General features: G+C 32.5%; 3 protein-coding genes across 4 annotated transcripts in view; all 3 read right to left on the bottom strand.

Moving 5' to 3' along the window:
• Positions 1-2,238: 2,238 nt before the first annotated feature.
• The window catches only part of LOC143068078 (atypical kinase COQ8B, mitochondrial-like), a 52,267-nt gene continuing 28,092 nt past the window's right edge, over positions 2,239-26,413 (bottom strand). For both annotated transcript variants that reach the window (XM_076241825.1, XM_076241824.1), the window contains exons 12-14: positions 7,858-7,965; positions 5,573-5,725; positions 2,239-4,206 (exon numbers count right to left, since the gene is read on the bottom strand). In XM_076241825.1, the coding sequence (XP_076097940.1) occupies positions 3,916-4,206; positions 5,573-5,725; positions 7,858-7,965 (552 nt within the window). In that variant the 3' untranslated portion in view covers positions 2,239-3,915. The remainder of the gene's footprint in view (positions 4,207-5,572; positions 5,726-7,857; positions 7,966-26,413) is intronic.
• On the bottom strand, positions 7,973-12,956 carry LOC143068080 (adenosine receptor A1-like). The gene has a single exon (XM_076241828.1). The coding sequence runs from the start codon at positions 12,635-12,637 to the stop codon at positions 11,333-11,335; it is 1,305 nt and encodes a 434-aa protein (XP_076097943.1). The 5' UTR covers positions 12,638-12,956; the 3' UTR covers positions 7,973-11,332.
• LOC143068079 (uncharacterized) lies at positions 20,317-23,014 on the bottom strand. The gene has a single exon (XM_076241827.1). The coding sequence runs from the start codon at positions 22,860-22,862 to the stop codon at positions 21,153-21,155; it is 1,710 nt and encodes a 569-aa protein (XP_076097942.1). The 5' UTR covers positions 22,863-23,014; the 3' UTR covers positions 20,317-21,152.

Below are 26,413 nucleotides of genomic sequence, written 5' to 3'. Positions count from 1 at the left end.
GAATCCAAAGAACCCTGCAGGAAAATACATCACAGTTACATTTTAGTCTACTTGACTATTCTGTACCAACTTGTTGTCGAGCCTTCGACTTTAGTCGAAAAAGCGAGACTAAGCGATCCTACATTCCGTCGGCGTCGGCGTCGTCGGCGGCGTCAACAAATATTCACTCTGTGGTTAAAGTTTTTGAAATTTAAAGAACTTTCTTAAACTGTTCTGGATTTCTACCAAACTTTGACAGAAGCTTGTTTATGATCATAAGATAATATCCAGAAGTAAATTTTGTAAAAATAAAATTCCATTTTTTCCGTATTTTACTATAAATGGACTTAGTTTTTTCTGCTGGGAAACAAAACATTCACTCTGTGGTTAAAGTTTTTAGAATTTTAATAACTTTCTCAAACTATCCTGGGTTTGTACCACACTTGGACAGAAGCTTGTTTATGATCATAAGATAATATCCAGAAGTAAATTTTGTAAAAATAAAATTCCATTTATTCCGTATTTTTCTTATAAATGGACTTAGTTTTTTCTGCGGGGAAACATTGCATTCACTCTGTGGTTAAAGTTTTTAGAATTTTGATAACTTTCTTAAACTATCCTGGGTTTGTACCAAACTTGGACAGGAGCTTGTTTATGATCATAAGATAGTATCCAGAAGTAAATTTTGTAAATAAATAAATCCATTTTTTCCATATTTTATTTTTAAATGGACTTAGTTTTTCTGCGGGAAACCATTACATTCACTCTGTGGTTAAAGTTTTTAAAATTTTAATAGCTTTCTTAAACTATCCTGGGTTTGTACCAAACTTGGACAGAAGCTTATTTATGATCATAAGATTGTATCCAGAAGTAAAGTTTGTAAAAAGATTACTCCGTTTTTTCTGTAATTTACTTTTAAATGGACTTAGATTTTCTTACAATCATAAAATAGTAACAAGAGGAATATTTTTATGCCCCATTTATGGGCATTATGTTTTCTGGTCTGTGCGTCCGTTCGTCCGTCCGTTCGTCCGTCTGTCCCGCTTCAGGTTAAAGTTTTTGGTCGAGGTAGTTTTTGATGAAGTTGAAGTCCAATCAACTTGAAACTTAGTATACATGTGCCCTATGATATGATCTTTCTAATTTAAATGCCAAATTAGAGTTTTGACCCCAATTTTACGGTTCACTGAACATAGAAAATGATAGTGCAAATTTCAGGTTAAAGTTTTTGGCTTCAGGTTAAAGTTTTTGGTCAAGGTAGTTTTTGATGAAGTTGAAGTCCAATCAACTTGAAACTTAGTATACATGTGCCCTATGATATGATCTTTCTAATTTAAATGCCAAATTAGAGTTTTGACCCCAATTTTACGGTTCACTGAACATAGAAAATGATAGTGCAAATTTCAGGTTAAAGTTTTTGGTCAAGGTAGTTTTTGATAAAGTAGAAGTCCAATCAACTTGAAACTTAGTATACATGTTCCCTTTGATAAGATCATTCTAATTTTAATGCCAAATTAGAGAATTTATTCCAATTTCACAGTCCTTTAAACATAGAAAATGATAGTGTGAGTGGGGCATCCGTGTACTGTGGACACATTCTTGTTATTGATTTTTTTCCTCATTGTTGTTGAGCCTGCGATTTACAGCAAAAATAGGCGAGACACTGGGTTCCACGGAACCCTTACAAATTTTCTTGGATTATGCAAGGAAGATATTTTGTAAAAGGATCTATATTATTAAAATTTGACATAACATGTCATAATGATAACTATTTATTCTGGTTACATAAGCCAGATCTATTGAAATTTGCACTGATGAATGGTAGACCCTCTATAAATTATTGTTATTATAGATGTCATACATGATGGTTATGAAGAAGACCCTATAAGTCTACTTGATTTGTGTCTTATCCAAAATGTATTTGAGCAAATAAAATGTGTTTAAACTAAACCTCACATGATCTATAGAACCTTACAGAATATCACATGTTCATGTTCTTAACTTTCTCAATCTTCTCAGATTCTTTACCATTTTAATCAAATGTGGTAGGAGTAGCACAAGAAATTTGAGGCACTTTTAAGAATAAAGAATTCTAATATTGTTGCAATTTAGCTGCTGAACTATAGCTCTTTGCGGTCTGCAAATATTCAAAAAATAACATAAGGACCATAGTCAGCAAATAGTCAAAAAATTACATAAGGACCCAAGAGTTATGGTTCTGCAGCTAGTTGCAATTAAGGCATTACAAAAATACCAACATAAAACAAAACATTTTTTATACTAATTATACAATAGAATTACTTCCAAAGTAACATAAGAACAACACTTTTTTTTCTGTCAAAAATATGCCAATAGAACTTAAAGTCCATCTATCACACATTTATATACAAGTATACATCAAAACTCAGCTATGTATCCAGTCTGCACAGCTATCCAGTCTGCACAGCTAGTCACTAGTCAGATGCCCAAGAATAATAAAATTTTATTTTAACAAGCAAGATTTTGCAAAACTTTGTTTAGACACATAGGAATAATGGCGGAATATTGGTCTTTAGACTAGTAGTTGGAAAAGTTTTTGGTGCAGACTGCTGTATGAGGAGTCTGAGGAGGCTCAAAAGTCAAAGGGGAAACATCAGAAAATGAAACCAGAACAAAAACTTGTATCAATTTTAAACCTTTAGTTCATGATAATGTATCATTTTAAATTCACAAGCCATCCATTAACAAGAAAGAAAAACAGATTTTGATTTGCAAAATCATGATCTCACAGCAGAAAAAGACCAGCTTAATATCTGCAGCTATCATTGAATGTTTTTTAAAACTAATATTTCATAGAGAAGATTGAAGAAGCACTGACAGGCATCATGGCTAAGTCTGTGGCTTTTTAACTGAAACATTTATTTTGATTTGTAATTTATATTACTGTCATTTTCTCAAATTTTCCTACAATCTTTCTGATAATTTTACATTTTGGGCTACTAAAGTGATTGATTGTTGGTTGCTTAACATCCAGTGGCAAATATTTCATGCATATTCAGGACGAAAACAAGTTTACAATAAATACAATAGGTAGGTTGATACGATAGAGGCCATCTAGGATGATGGTTGGGGAAATTTGGACTGCCACTGGAAAATGAGGGTATCTTGGATAGGGACAGAAATTTTGCCTTCCAACAGGCCACCTACGGATCCCTCAAAAGAGATGTTGCAAGGGTTCTTAACGTGCAAAGAGCGTGGCACTCTCTTTACACAAGGCATCGGATTTAACATCCCCCTTCTGACCGGACGTGACTGCGAACTTGATACATCCCGCCCAGCCAAACGGACGCCCCACTTCGGCAAGCATTTTACTGCCGGTTGGGAGAAGACCAAAGTGATAAGGGTTTTGCTCAGATGAGACGAAAGAGACTGGTGACATTATAAGCCTATGTCTTTGACATTGCTAAGATAAATAGTGATAAACAGACTATCAATGAACCAAACATTGACGCCCTGAACTCCAACATAGTAACACTGTGACAAAACATAAATCCCAACAGTTACTAACTGTTGTTTATCAAACCAGTAGTGACAACAGCAACTCACACTGGACTTTTGATCCAGGTATGACGATAAGGAAGAAAATTGGTGAACAAAAGACAATGAGGTTAAACCAAGAATTCACATACAAAATTAGGATTAACCATGCTTTCTTTAGAATAAACATCAAGTTTAACTTATAATTGACATACAAAATAAAGACTCACTGTCAATACAAAATGAATACCATACACAATTTCCATTGCTTAATGCAGCTTATTAAATAACATGCATTAATACTTCTTCATAATAAGTCTTTGTAGTAACCCAAGATCAGAAATTATAATGCCCCTCTGCTATCGTCACCAGGGCATAGAAATCTTACTCATTTGAATAATGATCTAAATTTGATAATCATCATAATTCTGTCTCAATTGTCCCAAATTGATAATTGTCCCATATTTGATCAAATAATGTTGCACAGTCAACCTGACATTCTAATTTGGCACACAACAGAAAAGATCCAGCCATTTTTCTGTGTAAGGAATATGTTTCTTCTGGAGGTGGTGTGAGTCTATGCTTAGCCATGACAGGAATCTGGTCTTGTATCTGACTAGCTGTAGATTGTTTTCCAAAATCAAATGGTCCTTTGCTTGCAAATGCTCTGCCTAAAATCATAACTGATTCTATATGGGCTTTCTCCATAATCTGAAATTATAAAGGTGAGAAAAGGTTTTAACAGAACACATTTTAACTGGACTTTAATACAGCTGGTGTCATTTGGTCTCTGGTGGAGTGTTGTTACATAGGCAATCATACCACATCTTTTTATTTTTCATAATACAATGATATTTGTTCCAATGGCATAAATTCTTAAGCTATTTCTAAATAGACTTGATCTCCTTAAAATTATAATTAAAGATAACAAGAGTGCACACACTGAAATGTCTCGCCTTCTTTACTAATCATTGATATTATGTTGATAGTCCTATAGTATAAAGCTTTATTACAACTGTCACATAAACTTAACATTAACCAAGATAGCTAAACAAAGGCCAATGAACCATGAAAATGAGGTCAAGGTCAGATGAACCATGCCAGGCAGACATGTACAGCTAACAAAGCTTCCATACAACAAATATAGTTGATCTATTACTTATAGTTTAAGAAATAGACCAAAACACAAAAACTGAACACTGTGCAATGAACCGTGCAATTGAGGTCATGGTCAAACAAACCTGCGGGACTGACATATGGATCATAATATATTTCCATACACCAAATATAGTTGACCTTTGGCATATAATATTAGATAAAAAGACCAAAACTTAAAAACTTAACTTTGACCACTGAACCATGAAAATGAGGTCAAGGTCAGATGACATCTGCCCGCTAGACATGTACACCTTACAATCATTCCATACAACAAATATAGTAGACCTATTGCATAAAGTATGAGAAAAACAGACCAAAACACAAAAACTTAACTATAACCACTGAACCATGAAAATGAGGTCAAGGTCAGATGACACCTGCCAGTTGGACATGTACACCTTCCAGTCCTTCCATACACCAAATATACTAGCCCTATTGCTTATAATATATGAGATATGGACTTGACCACCAAAACTTAACCTTGTTCACTGATCCATGAAATGAGGTCGAGGTCAAGTGAAAACTGTCTGACGGGCATGAGGACCTTGCAAGGTACGCACATACCAAATATAGTTATCCTATTACTTATAATAAGAGAGAATTCAACATTACAAAAATTCTGTACTTTTTTTTCAAGTGGTCACTGAACCATGAAAATGAGGTCAAGGACATTGGACATATGACTGATGGAAACTTCGTAACATGAGGCATCTATATACAAAGTATGAAGCATCCAGGTCTTTCACCTTCTAAAATATAAACCTTTTAAGAAGTGAGCTAACGCCGCCGCCGCCGCCAGATCACTATCCCTATGTCGAGCTTTCTGCAACAAAAGTTGCAGGCTCGACAAAAATGACAGATGATATTCAACCAATGTTCCTTATTATAGGCATCAAAAACTATAAAGATGTGTTGTTACCTTAGTTTCGTATCCTGTAAGGAAGCCTGTGGCCTGAGACCATTTGAGTATTCCATCTCTGTCTTGATCTCTGGCTGATTTTATAATCCTGATGTAATCATCAACAAACTTTTTATGGAACTCTCTTGTAGCACCAAAATCTAACAAAATTACCTGTAAAATACAACCATTGTATATATGCTAGTTTTTATTGATATTATATCAAAGGCCGCAAATTATATTTTTTGCAAAAAAAAATCATAAAATAAAAGGATCCCATGGAACACAGATGCTCCTGCATGTAAATATGCCAGAGTCAATGTACTAATTCAAATCAAAGACTTCTCATTTTCTTTGAAACTTTAAGACAATTGTCTCTTCATGTTGTCATTAAGAGATTGCATGGGTGTCTTCACGCTGAGTGGCAGCCCAGGCAGCCCAGGCTTGTAAAATTTCTCTTGGGCCTGTAAAAATCATATCTTTGACCAACAGAATCTAACTAAAAATTTTTAAAAATTGAGCTCTGGGCCTGTAGATTTAACAGTTCATCATGAAGACTGCATGATGATGGGTGTTTGAGAGTTCTCATTATTCTCAATAGCGAACAGTAATCGGGTAACTGGAGAACAGTGTAAGTTGTGCCACCTAAATTAAAACTTGATCTGTGTTTGGTTGTAATTAGCATTGTGCTTCAGTGTCAACATTTGGTTGATGCAAAGTAAAGTTACAGAACGAAAACAGCAATTTTGCCAATTTTTACTTTAGTAAAGGTGCACAACTCAAAATAGGTAAAAGTGAGGCCACAAATAATCGATCTTGATCTATGTTTGGTGGTAATGAGCATCATATATAAGTTTAAAAATATTTGGTTTTGACAAAGTAAAGTTAGAGAAGGGAAAAACCTATTTACGTATGTACAGAAGTACAAGGGTTAACCATAATATTTTGTCCTTTAGCATCACTGACAAAACATTTATTGACAAAATGTGCAGCTGGTGCAGTAAAATTGGTACCAAATATATTATTAATACCTGAGCCACTCAGAAGAGGCATACAAAACAACAGCTAGTAGTCTGTTGTTATTTATGTATTATTGTCATTTTTTTTATTTTCTTTAGTTACATCTTCTGACATCAGACTCAGACTTCTCTTGAACTGAATTTTAATGTGCATATTGTTATGCGTTTACTTTCCTACATTGGCTAGAGGTATAGGGGGAGGGTTGAGATCTCATCAACATGTTTAACCCCGCTGCATTTTTGCTCCAGTCCCAAGTCAGGAGCCTCTTGCCTTTGTCAGTCTTGTATTAATTTCAATTTTAGTTTCTTGTGTACAATTTGGAGTTTAGTATGGCGTTCATTATCACAGAACTAGTATATATATTTGTTTAGGGGCCAGCTGAAGGACGCCTCCGAGTGTGGGAATATCTCTAAGCATTGAAGACCTGTTGGTGACCTTCTGCTGTTGTCTGATCTATGGTCGGGTTGTTGTTTCTTTGACACATCTTTCCCCATTTCCATTCTCAATTTTATTATATGATAATAAAATGCTCAGCTTCTTTGACATGGAAAAATAGTGCTTGTTTAATATTCATCTATTTTCAAAAGTATGAAGAGGTTGTTCAGAATTTGCATTAAAGGTTGAAAGACAACATAACAGTCAAATTCTGTATATAACTTTCCTTTTTTTTTCAAACATTGCTAATCTTATCAGTCATTTTTTGTTGTGCTGTCTTGTTTTATGAAATCTATGAGAAAGTATATCTACTGTTTCTGTGGAGGTGAATGCTCTCGCTCATAGTTATAAATCTAGAACAGTAGTCACTGCCCAAATTAGAACTCTGTCTGCAAGTTGTGTTCTTAGGATTGGGTAAAGTTTTCATAAAACTTGCTTGAGTGCAGAAAAAAAAATGGAAGGACAGACAGACTGTCAAGGGTAACACTATGGCAAGGGCATAAAAAGTTTGACAATCCTGGACCTTACCCGTTTAAATATGTTAAAATGTAAAATATGCAACACCTGTCTGAAAGGCAAGTGTGTTTGTCGGATGTGCAATCTTCATGTATGTGTGTCTGTTTGTATTTTCTTTTTTTTTCTAAATGCTGTACATTTGAAATTTTCTTTTTTTTCTAAATTGCATTTCTTTTCTTTCTAAATGATGTATATATTTTATCTCTCTTTAAACAATATCTTTTAGTCTTTCTTACAACAATGTATATTTTACTCTTTCTTAAAAAAACACTGAGTAGTTTACCTTTTCTTTATTAACACTATTTCTATCATATGGGTTATGATATTTTACCTACCTTATCTGTTTTAGGATCATAGAAGAAATTCGACCAGTTAGGATCTGTCTGCATAAATCTCCATACAAATAATTCTGTTAAAGTTAGATATAGTAAATTTTGACCAATCTGAAATGAGATGGACTTACAATTAATGATATGAAGCCAAAAAAAGTTGAGCTGACTACTGACTATCTTTTTTAAATTAACAATGCCACATCTTTGACTGAAGGATTCAGTTTGATTTGTAAATAAGGCAGTATTTTATTTCAGACTTTCAAGTGTGTATTTGAAGAAATATAATTTTTTCCTGATTCCAATTTATAAAGCAACAATTAAAGGCAGTAACTTCAAAAGTTATGCAATTTCCCAGAAAAAAATAATGACAATGGCTATCATTTTTTTTAAGGGAAAATAGTGGTTTAATACCAAAATTCCAATTAATCAATCTAATCATACTTTAGAAAAGAAGGTCCTTTCAGTTTGTCTTGTTTGTGTACTTTTCTCTAATTTCATTTTTTTTTATTTGTCATGTTAACATTGTTTGTAAGGTATCTTCTACTTGTTAAAGGGGCATCAGTGGCTGAGTGAACTAGTATCATTTTGGGGTCTTTTTATGACTATGTGGGATTGGCTTTGCTCATTGTTGAAGGCCTTACAGTTACCTAATAGTTTTTAATTTTTTTGTCATTTGGTCTCTTGTGGAGAGTTGTCTCTTTGGTAATCATACCACATCTTTTTTATATATATAGTAGTGCAATATCACTAGCTGGTCAACACTGAGGTTTGCAGTTTGAATCCCGCATGATGCAGGTGCACTCTACTTAATTGACTAGGATTGTCAGCTTTCCTATGAAGGTCAGTGGTTCTCTCTTGTGCACTCCAGCTTCCTACACAAAAATAAATGACTGCCAAGAAAAAGCACAATGGTGCTGAAAGTGTCATTAAACACCAATCAATAAATCAACCAATCTGCTTGATATTATATAGCATATATAGTAAATAAATCCTTGGGTATGACTATATTGTGTTAAAATTGGAGGTATAATAAATAAAATTGAGAATGGAAATGGGGAATGTGCCAAAGAGACAACAACCCGACCATAGAGCAGACAACAGCAGGTTACCAACAGGTCTTCAATGCAACGAGAAATTCTCGCACCCGGAGGCATCCTTCAGCTGGCCCCTAAACAAATATATATATGTTTATGTTAAGCAAATGGACACAATTACTGTGGATTCATTTATTTTCGTGGGTACCAATTTTCGTGGATTAAGAAAAACTTGCATATTCGTGGATATTTAATTTCGTGGTTTTACTGAAGTCTGCATACAAACCTATAAAAAAATTATCATTTGTTGAATATTTAATTTCGCGGTTTGACTGTGCCCACGAAATCCACGAAAATTGGTATCCAACGAATAATAATGAATCCACAGTATGTGTGTGATGCAGTAGCAACAGCAACCACTTTTATACATCTTTGAAACAGTACAATCCATTCTTTAGTTATATACAGTAATTTTAAGCAAATGCTGGCAGAGTTTATTTCTAAGGAATTCAATTAAGAATGCACCTTATGCAACAAAAATATTTATTAAGATCAATAAGTGTCTTTAATGTGCATCATCAACTAACTGGTGTCTCTTTCTCTATCCATTTTGTTTTCAAGAACACATCTAAATCAAGAAAACATCCAAAAAAAAAGCTGAATCTTGATAATGAAAAACAGGATATTTATTAGATTGGCACTTTGAGTTTTATATCATGGTTAGTTTGTTTTTTTGTGCTGTGTGCCAATCTGATGAGCAAATCAATTTTCTAGTGTTTTTTTTTAAAGTTTATTGTTAGGTTGTGTTACACCACTGTCCAAGGTTAAGGAAGAATTGAGCACTAACTTTACATCACAGTGCCTGTGCAGTAAGGTGTCTGTAATTCAGAGATGTCTTTGGTTGCTGTTCGTCATATTTGTTTTTCGTTTTATCAGTTCTTTTATACAAAAGTCCATATAACATCTGTCAGATGTCTTAGCTTTTTCCAGAATTCAATTTTAAATGTCTGTTGATACATGAATGATAGTTAATGAGAAATAAATCTGGACAAAACTCTGGACCATGTCATGACAGCAAGGTTAAACCAAGTATGGTAATTATAAATTTATGATGATCTAGGTCTGATTCCTTTAATTACTTCCATGAACATTTTTTTTTTTTTTTTAATTTTATATATACATATTCATTTATAGTGAATTGGGAAACAAGTTTAGCAACTTATATCAATCCCTTTCCACTTTGCGGGTGTGAGTGCTGCCTTGTAGCGGCATTAGCCTGCTCTTTTTCAAAATCTACAAGGGTGTCTTTTATGTGCAAGAGATATGGCTCTCTCTTGACACGGGTCAGCCATTCATCGTCCCCTAGTTTGACCTACGAGGTAGAGAGAACAACTTATTTGCAACAATTTCCATATACAAAATATTTTAAAATGATTCTTTATTGTACTAAGATAAAGAGATTTTCCATAAATTTCAGGGAAACACATCTACAAATTAGGATGTGCAATGAAGTATGATACTACAGTATTTGTAGTTGTTGATGTGTCTGTAGATATGATGATGGATTCAATCATTGGTACTTTACATCCAGGTGAAATATCACAAGTGTATCTGGATAAGAACATGTTAATGTGATACAAATATAAACCTTGCTTTGTAAAGTAACAATCAGTAAGATGCTGGTTCAAATGGGAACGGACACATTATTCTAACTCTGGGTAAACCAATCTTTATGCTCTTACTACTAAAAACAGCCTGCTAAGAAGCAGCAATTAACTTTTTTCAAGTATACGCAGACAATGCAAAATAAAGACCTCACACATTGGAGGTTAGGACAGGAGACAGGACCCTCAAAACAGATGTACAAAACAAAGCAACAAACAAACAAACAGTTTAAATAGCCTGTCTTGTAACAGACACAAAATAAGATTGAATTCAACAAGCTTTAAATTGTCATTTTTTTTTTTTTAAAGTATTGTTTTTTATTATTCGTTTAAGATCTAACCAAACATGTGATCATAGCATTTTTTCAGCATACTGGACTTTTGCAAGAATACTTGCAGCAGAAAGTTTAAAATTAAATGCTGACATAATGATTAAAAATAACTTCATCTTTTCCATACAAAACCTATGGGAGATAACTCCAAATATTTTGCTAAAAGATCATCTGGTAAAGGATTTAAAAAAATCTTTTGATTAATGAAATATTGAAATTAAAATAAGCAAATAATCTCCAATTTAATTCACTAAAATCTAACCAATTCAAAAAGTTTTATTTTTATTCTTAATGCCATAAATATAATTGGATAGGAAAGTAAATATGTTGTTAATATTATATCTGAGAAAAATATGTTTTAATAGAAGAGCAATACAAATATATCTAACAAAATATAAAACTTAAGAAGAAATTTAATGTATACATGTTGTTTTAAATTTATAGGAAACTAAAGTCTTGTAGTCATTGAACTGTTCATAGAACTAGCCGTATCACTTCTACTGAACGAGAATGTTCCATCACTGAAAACACTATGTGGAGTATCAGCATTGCTAGCAACACTTTGTGGTGTCTCACAATCAGATGTATCTCCATAAGATGATGTGATGCTATCACTCAAGTTAGATTGTAGAGGCTTAAGCGCTTTTTCAACAGTAAACAATGAACTCTTCCTGTTTTGAGATTTGTTGAAGTTGTATGTCCCTTTCATTCCCAAATTTTGTTTCATGGAAGTCATTTGCCGAATACTAGATGTTTTTCTACAACAAACTATCATGAGAAAGGCAGTTCTGAAATCTTCTCTTAGCCAGCAATAAATGAAGGGATTTACAGCAGAATTACTCATAGCAAGAGTCAGAAAAATATTTTTGATCATCTCTGACGAGTGCTTATTGTTTGAAATGTACTTAATAATGCATCCAATCATAAATGGAATCCAGAATAGGTAGAACAGTATAGAAATCAGTCCCATCATCTTAGCTGATTTTGTATCCCTCTTAAACTGTCTTCGTCCAAACACCTTATTGGAGGAAGTGGACCTCCTCTCAAACTGACGTTTACTATAGCTAACAGTTTCTTGATAAATTTTGAAATATAAGTAGGTTGATATTACAATTGCTAGCATAATAACAACTGGTGTCGTAAGAACTGTATATGGCACTGGTAATACCGTGAAGAAATTACATATGTGAGTTACGTTATTATTTAATTCATTGTAATGATTCCATCCAATTAATGGTAAGAAAGCCACAATCAAGTGATACATCCAAATACCAACTATTATAAACATAGCTCTTCTTTTGGTCATTGTTACACGATAAATTAAAGGTCTTGTTATAGCTATGAATCGGTCAAATGCAATGGCAACAAGGCTTATCAAGGATGCACTCAATGTTCCCAGTGCAAAGCTATACTTTATTAGACAAAGATATTTTATTCTACTTAAAGCATCGCCATGGAAATAAAAGCACACATACAATGGTAAAGTCACCACACCAAGCAGAAGATCAGCCATAGAAAGACTTCCGATCAATAAATTGGTTGTTGTTCTAAACTTTGGAAATCTGTACAATGTTATAATAACAAGAGAGTTCCCAATAAATATAATAGGAATCATGATGGCCACAACACATCCAAATATATCATCAGTTGAAATCGAGTAAACAGTGTCATCGAAACTTAAATTCCTTCGTTCAGGAAAACAATCCTGAGTATTACATAATGGATCTTCCTCCTTGCTTAGTAAATCCTCCATCTCAATTCTTGCTTTTTTAAGAACATTTGCTGGAGACTATATGCATGTTCTTTATATAACTAACAGCCAGTAAATGAACTTTTAACAAATGCAAAACAATTAATCTTCCTCTCTCTACTTAATATATTATGATGTGGTATTTGTTTTTAACTGATAAATTAACAGAATGAAAGATTATCTTTCAAAATGAATCAACACTAATACTATAGAACTCCTCTGACATTTAGAATAAGGGAATTTCCCTTCAACACAGTGAGTTCATTTAAGCTAAATTGTATTCATTTATAAGCCCAAAAATTTCAACTAATTAAATTTATTTAAATTCCATTATAACAATTTTTTGCTTTAATAGTTCTTATTATTCAAAAACATAGTTTCTTGACTTTTTGATGTGTATTCCATTTTAGATTTTAAAATCTTACAAAAAATATTTTGTGTATTAATTTTTTTTATAAATTATTTGAAGTTTTTGTATCTACTTTCTAACAGTCTTGAAAGGTTTGATGTCTTATGTTGAACATATAATACTGAAGCTCTTGTCAAATTTCTAATCACACATGTGTTTTATCTCTCTGCATCTCATTGACTTTTTGTTTGCATATAAAAATAAGACAATAATGTACTTTTAAATTACATAACTAGATCAGTCATTGAATATCAAGATAAAAACAGACTTTGAAAACCTATCAACACAAGTAAGATCTGTTAAAGCAGTCACTGCATAGTAACATAGTATACTTAACACCTGTATAAAGTCCACCTTTTATAAATCAAATATGTACTTTTATATAGTACATTATTTGCTGTACTAGAATTCCATTCCAAACAACTACAAGGAAACCAAAACACAGATGATTTTTTTATTATGAAAATCTGTCTCTAGCAAAAAACAGGTAAAACAGTCTTAAGAGTTTTTTCTTAACTAGTCTCTAAGAGCAGTAATACAATAATAATGATAAGTTAATCCACATGAAACACTCGTACTGACACAGTGACACTTAGTCTGAAAGTCATCATCATAACAATCAGCACACTATATGTTAACATCTCAGGTGATGAAGATCCTGTACTCACCTGAAAAACTTATATTGACCTCATTAGAGAACTAGAAGTGTAAAGTAGAGGCCCTTAAGTCTAAAGGGTACCTCTCTTCATATGTATCTCTGCTTGAATATAAACAGAAGATGTGGTATGATTGCCAATGAGACAACTCTCCACAAGAGAACAAAGGGTACTGAAATTATAAACTATAGGTCACTGTACGGCATTCAACAATGAGCAAAGCCCATACTGCATAGTCAGCTTCAAAAAGCTTAGAAATGACAATGTAAAATGATTCAAACAATAAAAACTAATAGCCTGATTTATAGGCCCACTGACTGCCTAAAAAGGGGCTCCAGTAATGCCTCAGTAATTCCTTATATAATCAACCAAATCCCCCCTTTTAAATCCACCTCTTAATTCCATTGAACATTATTAAGGATACCAAACATACTGCTTTTTATAAATCTCTTTTAGGGTTAAGAGATAACTACAAAAATAAAGTAAATCACATGAGATATAGGTTATTGTGACTCAAATTTGGATACACAGTGTCTTACTCTATGAGGTTAATAACATAAAACCAAAGACTGAACACAATTTTGATATATCAAAGACAAATCAGCCAAAAGTTAGCATATAAAACATGCGTACAAAGTTAAATTAACATTGTCCAGAGTCCAGAAATATTTGTGGTAAGACAAGCCATATATTAACAAAATACAGGAAAATTGTCAGGTGAGGAAACACTTTTAAAACTATGAATGTACAAACTAAAGATGATTTTTATCTACATTAATGATACACCTATACAAATAAGTAAGATCAGCAATAATAATTAAATGATAAATATTAAATTATCAAATTTAAACACTCTATAGATTTGATTTTGATAAACATGTGATTTCAAGTAATTGAGTAAGCGTGGTTGAAAATTTATGTAAATATGGCGACATCTGTACCACAGGAACAATGTCCTTCCTTATGCCAGTTGTGTAATAGAGATCCAAAAATAAAATGGAAATGTGTGGACTGTGACCTACTGATGTGCATACAATGTAAAAACAATATACATAATAAAATTAAAACAGAGCGACAGCATAGTATCATTGACATTAAAGAAGTAACCTATGTATCACATCAAGCACCTGCTACTGATGTTAATATAACTAGTGACAAGAAATATTCTACTAGAATGGATTACATCAGGTGTCTAGCTGTATCCTTGGATGGTTCTCTGTGGATTGGTGATGGGAATGTTGTATTTTATCCGTTTACCTATGTCACTCATGCTACAGCACTGCAGAAAGTCATTGTTGAAGATGATAAACTAAAGGTAATATCTAGTTTTAATGTAGCAGTGCTAGATGTCGCAGTTACTCCTACAAATGATCTCCTTCTAGCTACAGGGGAATCGAGACTGAAGCAGATCAGCCAAGGCTCTAGTAAAATTATAGACTCTAGATACTGTGCAGATTATGCCAAGTTAGAAAGAGTTCATGTAGATGCCAGTGGTCTAGTTGTAGTTACTGGAGAAGCTCCCTCTCCTTACAAAGTTGTAGTTATCATTATGAATACAGACGGCAGCGTTGTAACTGTGTTTGACAATGATAAAAACAATAAACCTATAATTGATAGCTACTCACAGTCTATTACAAGTACAACCAATGGCAATATTTTTGTAGTGGATGGTAGTAAAAGAGTCTTGGTGTTTGGAAAGACCAATATAACTTTTTATAGAGGACAACATGACACTAAGTTAGAAGAATATCCTTTTGATCCACAGTCGGTGACTACCATGTCAGACAATGTTGTAGTAGCTGACTTTGTCAATAGTGTATTACACATAATTAACAATGTTGGACATCTCTTGACCATCTGTGATATAAAAGATAAAGGGATATTACATCCCATCTCCTTAGCTATTTGCTTGGTTGGGAAAAGCAGTGAGTTGTTTATAGGATGTTGGACATCAAAAGACACTTCTGACAAAGCAAACTTGTGCAAGATAAATATATCAGGGCATTACTTGTGATTAAATTATGTAGTGACACTTTTCCTTGTGTATGATTTAAAGGCAAAATTCAAATGGTTCTAATAAAAATTGGTGGATTCACAGACTGAGGGAAAGACAAAGTGACAACTCATTAAATTATCGACATTGAAATTAACATAGATCCCAATTTACCATCAAATTTAATGGAAAAAAGTCAATTCAGAACTGGAATAAATTGCAAAGAAGTACAAAAAAATCTTTTTAAATTATGTTTGTTAAAAAATAAAAAACCTATGTGACTTGACAACATACCTATACCATTACACAACAACAAAAATATGCGGTCATATAAAAAATCATTTCAGCTTGGCTATAAGCTCTGAAAAAAATAATCAAAGTTGATTAATAGTCTGTTCTTAGTAAACACCATACTTAGTAAATAATTAGAAATCTTAAGGAGTTATAAGCTGCTTCCTGTACATTTTTTTGGTTTTTAATTTATTTTGATTGCTTGGGGACACCTACATGGTTAACCATTGATTTTAGACAAGAACATGAAATAACAGGTAATAACAGGTGCATAACACTGACATGAGACTCTACCTTAGTGATTTGGATATATACTGTCTATCTGTATCATACAGAAACTTATTGTTACTGAAATGGTGACGAACAAACTTAGGTTGTAACATATCATTGTCTTGAAAAAGTGCAAAAAGTGCAAACAATGGATTATTCCTTCAGACAAGATGAACTTGGCATTGACCAGTACATTTTGTGTTATTTCAGTACAACTATAACAATGATTACAAGACTATCAAACCCATAACTTGTTTGTAATCTTTTGTTTTTTAATTTTTTTCTGTTGAGAACTGTAGGTAGGTGTATGTCCTTTGTCTAACTTTTTTGTTAGTTTATTTTATTCAATATCATCAGCTAAAGGCTGGTCAGATTTGAGTCAGAATAATGTATCCAGGTTGGGTATAAACATATCTTCCTTATAACAATGTAAACTAGCGTATCAAAATTCTGCTCAGTATGTCAATGTAGTAAAAAGGGTGTGTTCCCATTTCGCCTTAGTTGTGAATTCCAGGTAAAAAAGGTAAAAAATATACTAAGGCCAGATGGGAATTGTACTAAGGCGAAATGTGAATTAAGATGAAAAAATTAAATAAACAAATTAAACCTCTGTGTTTTTATAACAATATAAACAACAAGTAATTAGGGATTTTTGTCTCTTGGATTATTATTTTAATATTTATTTATAAAAGGACACTTTTTATGATTTAAAAAATTGTGATTTCAGAAGAAAAAAATCTACAATTAAACATTATTTAGTATCAATTGTATGAATTTACCCACAGACTTATTTAAATATATTACAGAAATTTTAAATAAAATAATAAATATTGTTTTTAAAATTGTTTTAATGATATATAATAAAGATAATACATGGTACACTTTGACTTCTATAAGCTTGGTCCAAATTAATTTACCAATGATTAGGTCATTAGTTAGCTTTGTCTACATAACTATTGCATTTGTCGGCACAGCCATGTTTCCATTGGTGTATTCTCTGCTACCACAGCGAGATGCTGACTGTTATATAAGATTCTTCAATCTCCTGAAAAACATAGCCAACCAACATAATCTCAACTTTCATCCAGACAGAGTGAGCCTTGACTTTGAATGTGCATCAAGAAATGCAGTATCTCATGTCTTTCCAAACGCAGAACTCAAAGGTTGTTTGTTCCACTACGCAAAAGCAATATGGAAAAAGACACAGGAATATGGGCTGCAAACTCAGTATAAAGATGTCCCAGATGTCAACAAACTCGTCCGTCGTGCAGCAGCTTTACCATTACTGCCCTTAGATCGTGTGGAAGACTACTGGTTACATGCCTTGGAAAATGCACCACAGTCAGATGCTTGCACCAAATTAACAGATTATGTAGTTCTGACATGGATAGACCAACCTGGAACCACCACCTAACAGAAGGACCCAGAACAAATAATCACTTAGAGGGCTGGCATAACAAGTTAAAAAAGAGAGTAAAAACTGCACATCCAAATATATTCGAAATAATTAATGTGTTCAAGAAAGAGCAAGCAGCTAACGAGGTAAAGAAAGTACAATATGCAGCAGGTGGCAAGATGCGGGGAAAAGCAAAGAAGTATAGGGAAATAGAAGAAAGATTCGCAACTTTGAAGGCATCCCTACACAATGGCACGAAAGACTATATTCAGTATGGTGATGCAGCATCTTATATCCTCAAACTTGGAAATTAAATGAACTTTAAACATTAAAATGTGTAAATCAGTGTCTTGTATTTCACAATATGAACTTTATGGAAATACTTCTCATGTTTTATGTATTACAATGTAGTGCTTTTTCTCATGCTATTATAATAACATTGTGCTTTGAATTCAGTGCTGATTGAAATAAAATATTTGTTATGATAGTTTGATATTTGTCTTTATTTTTCATAAAAATATGAAATATCCATATCCAATTTGTCATCTCTACTAAGACTTTGTTTAAAAAATATTACACACGTGTATACAATTTCAGAAAAAAAAAGAACAACTGAAAAAAAAGTGGGACAAAAAAAATAAACAAAAAATTTAAAAAATATATCTTCTTTTAAATTGTATTTCATGGTCATATTTGACATCAAAATAACAAATGTCAACTAATTGCAATACAAACAAAACACAACTTAATTACATTGTTTACAGAAGCTCCCATTTCGCCTTAGTTAATTCTTGTTTACCTGAAAATTTGTACTAAGGCAAACTGGGATTAATTTTATATATAAATTTTGACAGCTAAGGCGAAATGAGAATAAGCCGTAAAAAGAGGGGTTCATGGTTCATGCTCTTATCAGATTAACTTGTTCACTTCTGGAATATGCATTTTACTTGCATATAAAATTCAAGCAATTAGTGAAAATTAACATTATTTATTCTTAAAGCAACAATCAGGTAATCTCAAACTCAACCTGGTGAAATTAATAATCAAGAGGTACACAACGAAATGTAGCATAAATTTATTCTGTCAAATTTCTTCTATTCATATATTACTAGGCACATTAATATTGTAGATCCTTCTGTCTTTGATTTTTTAAGTATTTTAAAACCCAACATGTTTTGTAATGATATACCCTAAAAATGTATAATAAGATGAGGTATGTGGCAATTTCTTCAGATTACTTTTTAATTTGACACAACAAACTAGTAAATAGATATTTGGCGGGTTGAAGTCATAAAACTTTGCTCAGTGCTCGGAGCACAAAAATCATGCTCGAAACATGAAATCAAGCATTTTGATTGGTTGATTCTCGAGTCTGAGTACAAAAATCGTGCTCGAAAGTTTTATGATTTTGGTGTGTAATGTGCTCCAAATATCTATCATCGACATAGTACCTTATACATAATGGAAAATAAAATTTTATAAAAAATCTTTGTAAAAAATGTTCTTATTAATTATGCCAAATTTATGATTCTTTCAAACTGATTTTTAACACATACATTTTAAATTGAGAAAAGGGAGATAACTCTAATTAGAATCATTCAAATACTTCATGAGAGTGTTCACAGTAGTTTTAAAGGCCAAGATTCCCCTGAAAGTTTCATGAACTATACGATAGATAGAAGTGATATTAGGACTGAAACAACAGAAATACAATGGTAATCTCTATGTTAAAAAATAATGGGCTGGCATGAACAACCATTAACATGTAAACTATGGAAACAACTTTCAAGTCAATGAACATAACAGAGTGGAGGTCTGGAGGAGTCAAAAAGATTTCTTTGGAAATGAGTTATACCAATGATTATACAACTGTATTTAAGGTTCATGTGGACCCTATGGCTAAAATGGCCGTATTTTCACCTCAAAATTTACTCTGAGTACAGACAAATCTGCGCATCTGTAAAAAGTTTCAGGCATAGCATGCCCTAGATAAATAAATTTCAAATATGTTTTATGTTTTAGAAAAATAAAAACTTACCAGGATTTTGCCGTGCACTTTTTTTCATTCCTCCAGAAGGTGCCAAAATAAACTAAGTTGGGAAACAGGTTTGAGAACTTCCCCACAGGTAATAATTGAAGTGAGCTGTATTGCTTAACAGGGACATGAGATGGACAATAGATACCTGACAATAATTGGTTATTTAAACTGTGTACCTGAGTGGACCATATCACGTAAACTCAACTGTTTGTTAATTTTATCATCTTCTGCAGGGACGAAAAAAAGTGTACAGCAAAATCCAGTTAAGTTATGAATTTTCTAAAATCATACATTGCATTTGAATTCTATTTATCTAGGGCATGCTATGCCTTAAAACTTTTCCAGATGCACAGGTTTGCCTGTACTCAGAGTAAATTTTGAGGTGAAAATACGGCCATTTTAGCCATAGGGTCCACATGAACCTTAAAAAAAATATTCACTCATGCATAATCAGAATAATTTAATTACTATTTTACTGTTAACTTAGCAGAACTTTCAACATCAAAGAAGTATGACTGAGGGATTCTACCTTCCTAATATCATTGACCTAAACTGAAGCTTTAACAAATGTTGATGACAACAATGCCAAAAGGAAGAACACTTTTATTAGAAATAAAAGGAGAATGTTCCAGCTTGTAAATATGTAAGAGTCAATGATAAAGTAATTCAAACCAATTGAAGTTGTCTTTTCTTTGAATTCTAAAAAAGGAACATAACATCATCAATCCTTGATGTGTTTATGTATTCATACCATTTAATGTTTTTAGGCACTTGTCAGTTCTAACTAAGAACATCAATTCAAATTTAATAATTAAGGTAGATCACAAGTATATATTTTTTGAGACAGATTTTTTTTATAATTTGCCAAAATGAAGATTTTACTATGCTCTTTTCAAAAAATTAATAAAAAGTATGGGTCACCGTGCTATTTTTCAAGCTATGAGTCGTTGAAAATTGCCCAAATTTGGTTAGTTTGTTCATGAAAAAAAACATTAGTGTGCATAAAAAATTTTCTATGAGACAGAATTTTGAAATAAATTGTGAGAAGAAAGGTTTCATAATATGTTTTAAGAAAATAAAAAGAAAACATGGTGTCACCGAAATTGTTTTCTTGCTACAAGTAAAAATAAAAAAAATCCCTATTAGCCCAGTATAAATTTTGTACTAAAAGAGTTATCTCCCCTTAAATGGCTCATTTGAAAAAAATGATTTTAAAACTAAAAAAAATGATATTTGTTAAAATATTTTGTATAATACTAATAATTAACAAGTTTTCTTTATATGGCAAAAACAGTCTTAACCATTGAATTACAAATCTGTCTCCAAACTTGCAGATTTAGACAAATAACTAGACCAATTTTGTACTGTGACTGTACAATCCAAGATGGCGGTATACCATGAATCTACCTTAACACAAAGAAGTAATCTATTTCCATCATAAAACAAACACTTTGCATCTTCTAAATTAAATTTCATGATATTTCAATTGATAAAGTTTGGTCTTGTAGGTGTCTGGACTTCCTTGTTCACAGGTACCTCCTATATATAAATGACCTGACAGAGACATAGCTAGAGAATATGGATAGTTGATTCCTATGTCCAATATATTGTAGCAGATAATGAACTGTCCATCATTATCTAAAATATGTAATGTTTGGGTTTTAGTATCTGTAACAATGATACCACCTGATGAAATTGTTGATATATCTCCAGGTATAAATGGTCTGCCAACATTGTTAATATCAGGATGACCAGAGTATATCTGTATGACATCTCCTCCCGGTGCTAAAACTACTATTCTACCTGTTTCATCAGTATGACATAACATAATGTCCAAGACACATATATTACCATCTTTAGTACTAGTTATGTTGGCAGGGTGTGTAAATAATGGTATTTTGTTATTATCATGTTCATATTCCATTAGGCAATTCCCTTCTTGATCCATGACAATCACAACACATCTTCCTGTGGCACCAACGTCTGCTTCTGAAGATCTAACTCCTATTATAACTCTCTGATCTTGATTTACATGTATGGCACATGACTTAAAAGGATGTACACTGTATAGTGAATCTGTCATCTTTCCTGTCTTTATATCAAATACTTTCAGGATTGTGTCACCAGTTGATACAAGTATGTCACCTGAAGGACTGACTGCCATGCCAAATATCTGGATAGTAAAGTTAGCTATCACTTTGGCATTGGTTTCTTCTAATTTCACATGTTGTAGTACTTCTGATTGATTGTCAGATATCAACAGTGTTTGATCAGATAACTCAGTTAGGAAATGAATACTCCTAATATCTGTAGTATAGGTTTTAACTAATTCGGTTGCCTCTGAATCTGAATCTGTTCTTTCTGAATCTGATGCTGCTGTATTTTGATGATCAAACTCACTGACTATAATATGCTCTTTAATAAATTCAGATATTGATCCAAAATTTTCTTGAAGTGGTTTAATGTCACAAGTCAATGATGCAATCAATTCATCAAACTTCTCAAAGAACTGACAGAAATCTTTTGAACTTGTTATCATGTCAACAATATCTATAAACTCCTTAACTTTTCCCTTTTCTCTATCAATGTTTGTCAATTCTGTATCAATTGTCTGATTTACTGATTTTATTTTCTCATCCAATTGAAAAATTATACTAGAAAGCCAATCCATATCCTCTCTAGCTTTCTCATGGATATTTTCTATTGCTTTACTATACATCTCATCCTCCAATTGTTTAATATTTTTCAGTTTATGTTCATCCTTACAGAGTTGATCTATTTTTTTCACTGCACTTGTTTTTCCTTTCCAAATTTGCTTTTTCTTACAAAGAAAATCTGCTTCATCTACAAACTTATGTCCATTATGTACTGTCATTAAACATTTTACACAGACAACTGTATTACAAGAACTACAGTACGAACAGCAGACCTGATCAAAATGTTCCTTACAGTGTGTGTCACTAAAGTTAAAACTTTCTCCTGAATCTAGCTCCCCTATATCACTAATACTTATGATTTTGTGGTCTTTAGCAATTCTAAGATGAATGTTGTCTTTACAAATGGTGCACATTAAAAACTGACAGTTCACACATTTCCACTGAATTGTATTTCTACCTTGACAGAGCTGACACCCAATGGGAACCTGACTTCTCTGGACTGAACTTGCAGTCCCCATTTAAAAAGAAGATCTTTAAAACTGTTATTATAAATAAGTCCACTATCAGATGTTTAAACAGTTTTATAGTATAAAGTTAGTAAGATTGATAAATACCAAGCTGTCAATGGAATTTAAAAAAATCATTGTAGCTGTTTTAAAACTTATCTTATTTATCTATCAATTGAAAATTTGATAACAAAGTACATACAATGTGTATATACTAAATGAAATCAATATAAAATCAATAATTATGTAACAGTAATATATTGAACAAATTAAAGAACCTTAGTGAGCACGCTCACATACCCCACGTCCCCACATTGTCATTGGAGAAATTAAATAAGTATAAGAAAAAAAAATTGTATAAGAAAAAATACTGAATAATAATTTCCTGTCAATATACACATCTACATAGTATGTCCTTATTATCTACAAAATTTCATGAAATTCTGTTGTGTATTTTCAGAGGAGTTGAGATGACAAACTGTTGCAGAAGTACATTGAAGCAAATAAGTTCAAAGGGCATAACTCCTAGAAAAAAAATTGTATCGTAATTTCCTGTTGATATGCACATCTATGTAGTATGTTCTTATTATCTACAAAGTTTCATGAAATTCTGTTCTGAGGTTTCAGAAGAGTTGAGATGACAAACTATTGAAGTAGTACCTTAAAGCAAATAAGTTCAAAGAGGCGTAACTCCTAGAAAAAAAATTGAATCGCAATTTCCCATCGATATGCACAACTACATAGTATGTCCTTATTATCTGAAAAGGTTTCGTGAAATTCTGTTGTGTGGTTTGAGAGGAGTTGCGATGACAAGAAACAGGACTGACGGATGGACGGGTCAAAAACATTTTACCCTCTGCAACTTCGTTGCGTGGGGTATAATAAATTTGAAATGTGTCCATGGGAAACAGACGATGCCCCCACTTGCATATCATATAAAGTTATAAAGGCACATAACTGAAGAAAGCTAAAAGTGAAGGTATCCAAATTTGTACTAGATCTGAGTTTTTGTGGTAATACATTGTGTATAAGTTTCATAAAATTTGGTTGACGCAAACTAAAGTGACAGTACAGGAACAAGCATAATTTAAGAACAGTAAAACTGACACCACCAAAATTCAAACTTGATCTGTGTTTTGTGGTAATAAGCATTGTGTATAAGTTTCATAACATTTGGTTGTCGAAAAACTAAAGTCACAGAACAGAAAAGAACCAGATGCTCCGCAGGGCGCAGCTTTATACAACCACAAAGGTTGAACCCTGAACGGTTTGGGCAAGTATGGACACAACATTCAAGCTGGATTCAGCTCTAAATTTGGATTGTGATTAAATAGTTGACACAGCATAGGTTTCTGACACAGAATGAATGTGGTCTAATGAACTTAAAATATTTGTTTTGCCTTTGAGCAATTCACTATGCTGTTGAATATTAATCCTCTGCTTGTTATCACTGTATGGTAAAGATTGTTTTAATTTATCAGTTGGTAGTAAAAGTGAATATACATTGTAAATTGTATAAAACAATGATTTAAGTTGATTCAACTACTATTCTGGACAAAGAAAGATAACTCCAATTGAAAATTTCTTGCTATTGCGCAATATTGTGCAATCAGATATTTCTTGCTATTGTGCAATACTGTGCAATTGAAAATACTTGCTATTGCACAATACTGTGCAATTGAAGATTTTTTGCTATTGCGCAATACTGTGCAATTGAAAATTTCTTGCTATTGCTGAATACTGTGCAATTGAAAATTTCTTGCTATTGCACAATACTTAATATAATAATTTTGGATCCTGATTTGGACCAACTTGAAAACTGGGCCCATAATCAAAAATCTAAGTACATGTTTAGATTCAGCATATCAAAGAAGCCCAAGAATTCAATTTTTGTTAAAATCAAACTTAGTTTAATTTTGGACCCTTTGGACTTTAAATGTAGACCAATTTGAAAACGGGACCAAAAATTAAGAATCTACATACACAGTTAGATTTGGCATATCAAAGAACCCCAATTATTCAATTTTTGATGATATCAAACAAAGTTTAATTTTCGACCCCGATTTGGACCAACTTGAAAACTGGGCCAATAATGAAAAATCTAAGTACATTTTTAGATTCAGCATATCAAAGAACCCCAAGGATTCAATTTTTGTTAAAATCAAACTATGCTAAGTTTAATTTTGGACCCTCTGGACCTTAATGTAGACCAATTTGAAAACGGGACCAAAAATTAAGAATCTACATACACAGTTAGATTTGGCATATCAAACAACCCCAATTATTTAATTTTTGATGAAATCAAACAAAGTTTAATTTTGGACCCTTTGAGCCCCTTATTCCTAAACTGTTGGGACCAAAACTCCCAAATCAATTCCAACCTTCCTTTTATGGTCATAAACCTTGTGTTTAAATTTCATAGATTTCTATTTACTTATACTAAAGTTATGGTGCGAAAACCAAGAAAAATGCTTTTTTGGGCCCCTTTTTGGGCCCTAATTCCTAAACTGTTGGGACCTCAACTCCCAAAATCAATACCAACCTTCCTTTTGTTTTCATAAACCTTGTGTTTAAATTTCCTTGATTTCTATTTACTTATACTAAAGTTATTGTGCGAAAACCAAGAATAATGCTTATTTGGGCCCTTTTTTAGCCCCTAATTCCTAAACTGTTAAAACCAAAACTCCCAAAATCTATACCAACCTTCCTTTAGTGGTCATAAACCTTGTGTCAAAATGTCATAGATTTCTATTTACTTAAACTAAAGTTATAGTGCGAAAACCAAGAAAATGCTTATTTGGGCCCTTTTTGGCCCCTAATTCCTAAACTGTTGGGACCAAAACTCCCAAAATCTATCCCAACCTTCCTTTTGTGGTCATAAACCTTGTGTTAAAATTTCATAGATTTCTATTTACTTATACTAAAGTTATAGTGCGAAAACCAAATGTCTTCGGAAGACGACGACAACGCCAACGTGATACCAATATACGACCAAATATTTTTCAATTTTTGCGGTCGTATTAAAATTTAGCAATTAATCCATTTGTAAAGGGGCATAACTCTAGAATAGTGAAAGTCACACCACCAAAATTCAAACTTGATGTTTTGTGGTAATTAGAATTGTGTATAAGTTTCATAACATTTGGATAAGGCAAACTTAAAGGGGCACTAGCTACGATATATATAAAAAAATAAAGTATGATTTTTTTAAATCAATCATTAATCGAATTGGAATAATGAAATAATAATTTGCTTTTAACAATCAATTTCCTTTAATTTTGTTGAAATAAGCGATTAAACATAATTTTTGACTGATTCACTTGCAAGTGAAAACGTCATCATCATTCTAACCGGTATTCATGTGAACTTCAAGTTAACCCCTAGCTAGAGATTAACAACGCATGCATTGTACGTGTACTGGTTATTTAAAGAAAAAGAATGTCAACAATGAAAGTGAAACTACGGTAAATCATTTGATTACTAATTCGATGCACATAAAATCATTCTTATATGGTTAAAAACAATGAGAAACATCTATTTTTAATCTATAAAATAAAATCAAA

Source organism: Mytilus galloprovincialis, chromosome 3 (genome assembly GCF_965363235.1).
Source record: "Mytilus galloprovincialis chromosome 3, xbMytGall1.hap1.1, whole genome shotgun sequence".
NCBI lineage: Eukaryota > Metazoa > Mollusca > Bivalvia > Mytilida > Mytilidae > Mytilus > Mytilus galloprovincialis.
Note: the sequence above shows the minus strand (reverse complement) of the source record. Positions and strands in the feature narration are given on the sequence as shown.

What these genes read in the sequence shown, in the direction of transcription:
- LOC143068079 (XM_076241827.1), bottom strand. Translation starts at nt 22,862, where the DNA reads ATGGGGACTGCAAGTTCAGTCCAGAGAAGTCAGGTTCCCATTGGGTGT.
- LOC143068080 (XM_076241828.1), bottom strand. Translation starts at nt 12,637, where the DNA reads ATGGAGGATTTACTAAGCAAGGAGGAAGATCCATTATGTAATACTCAG.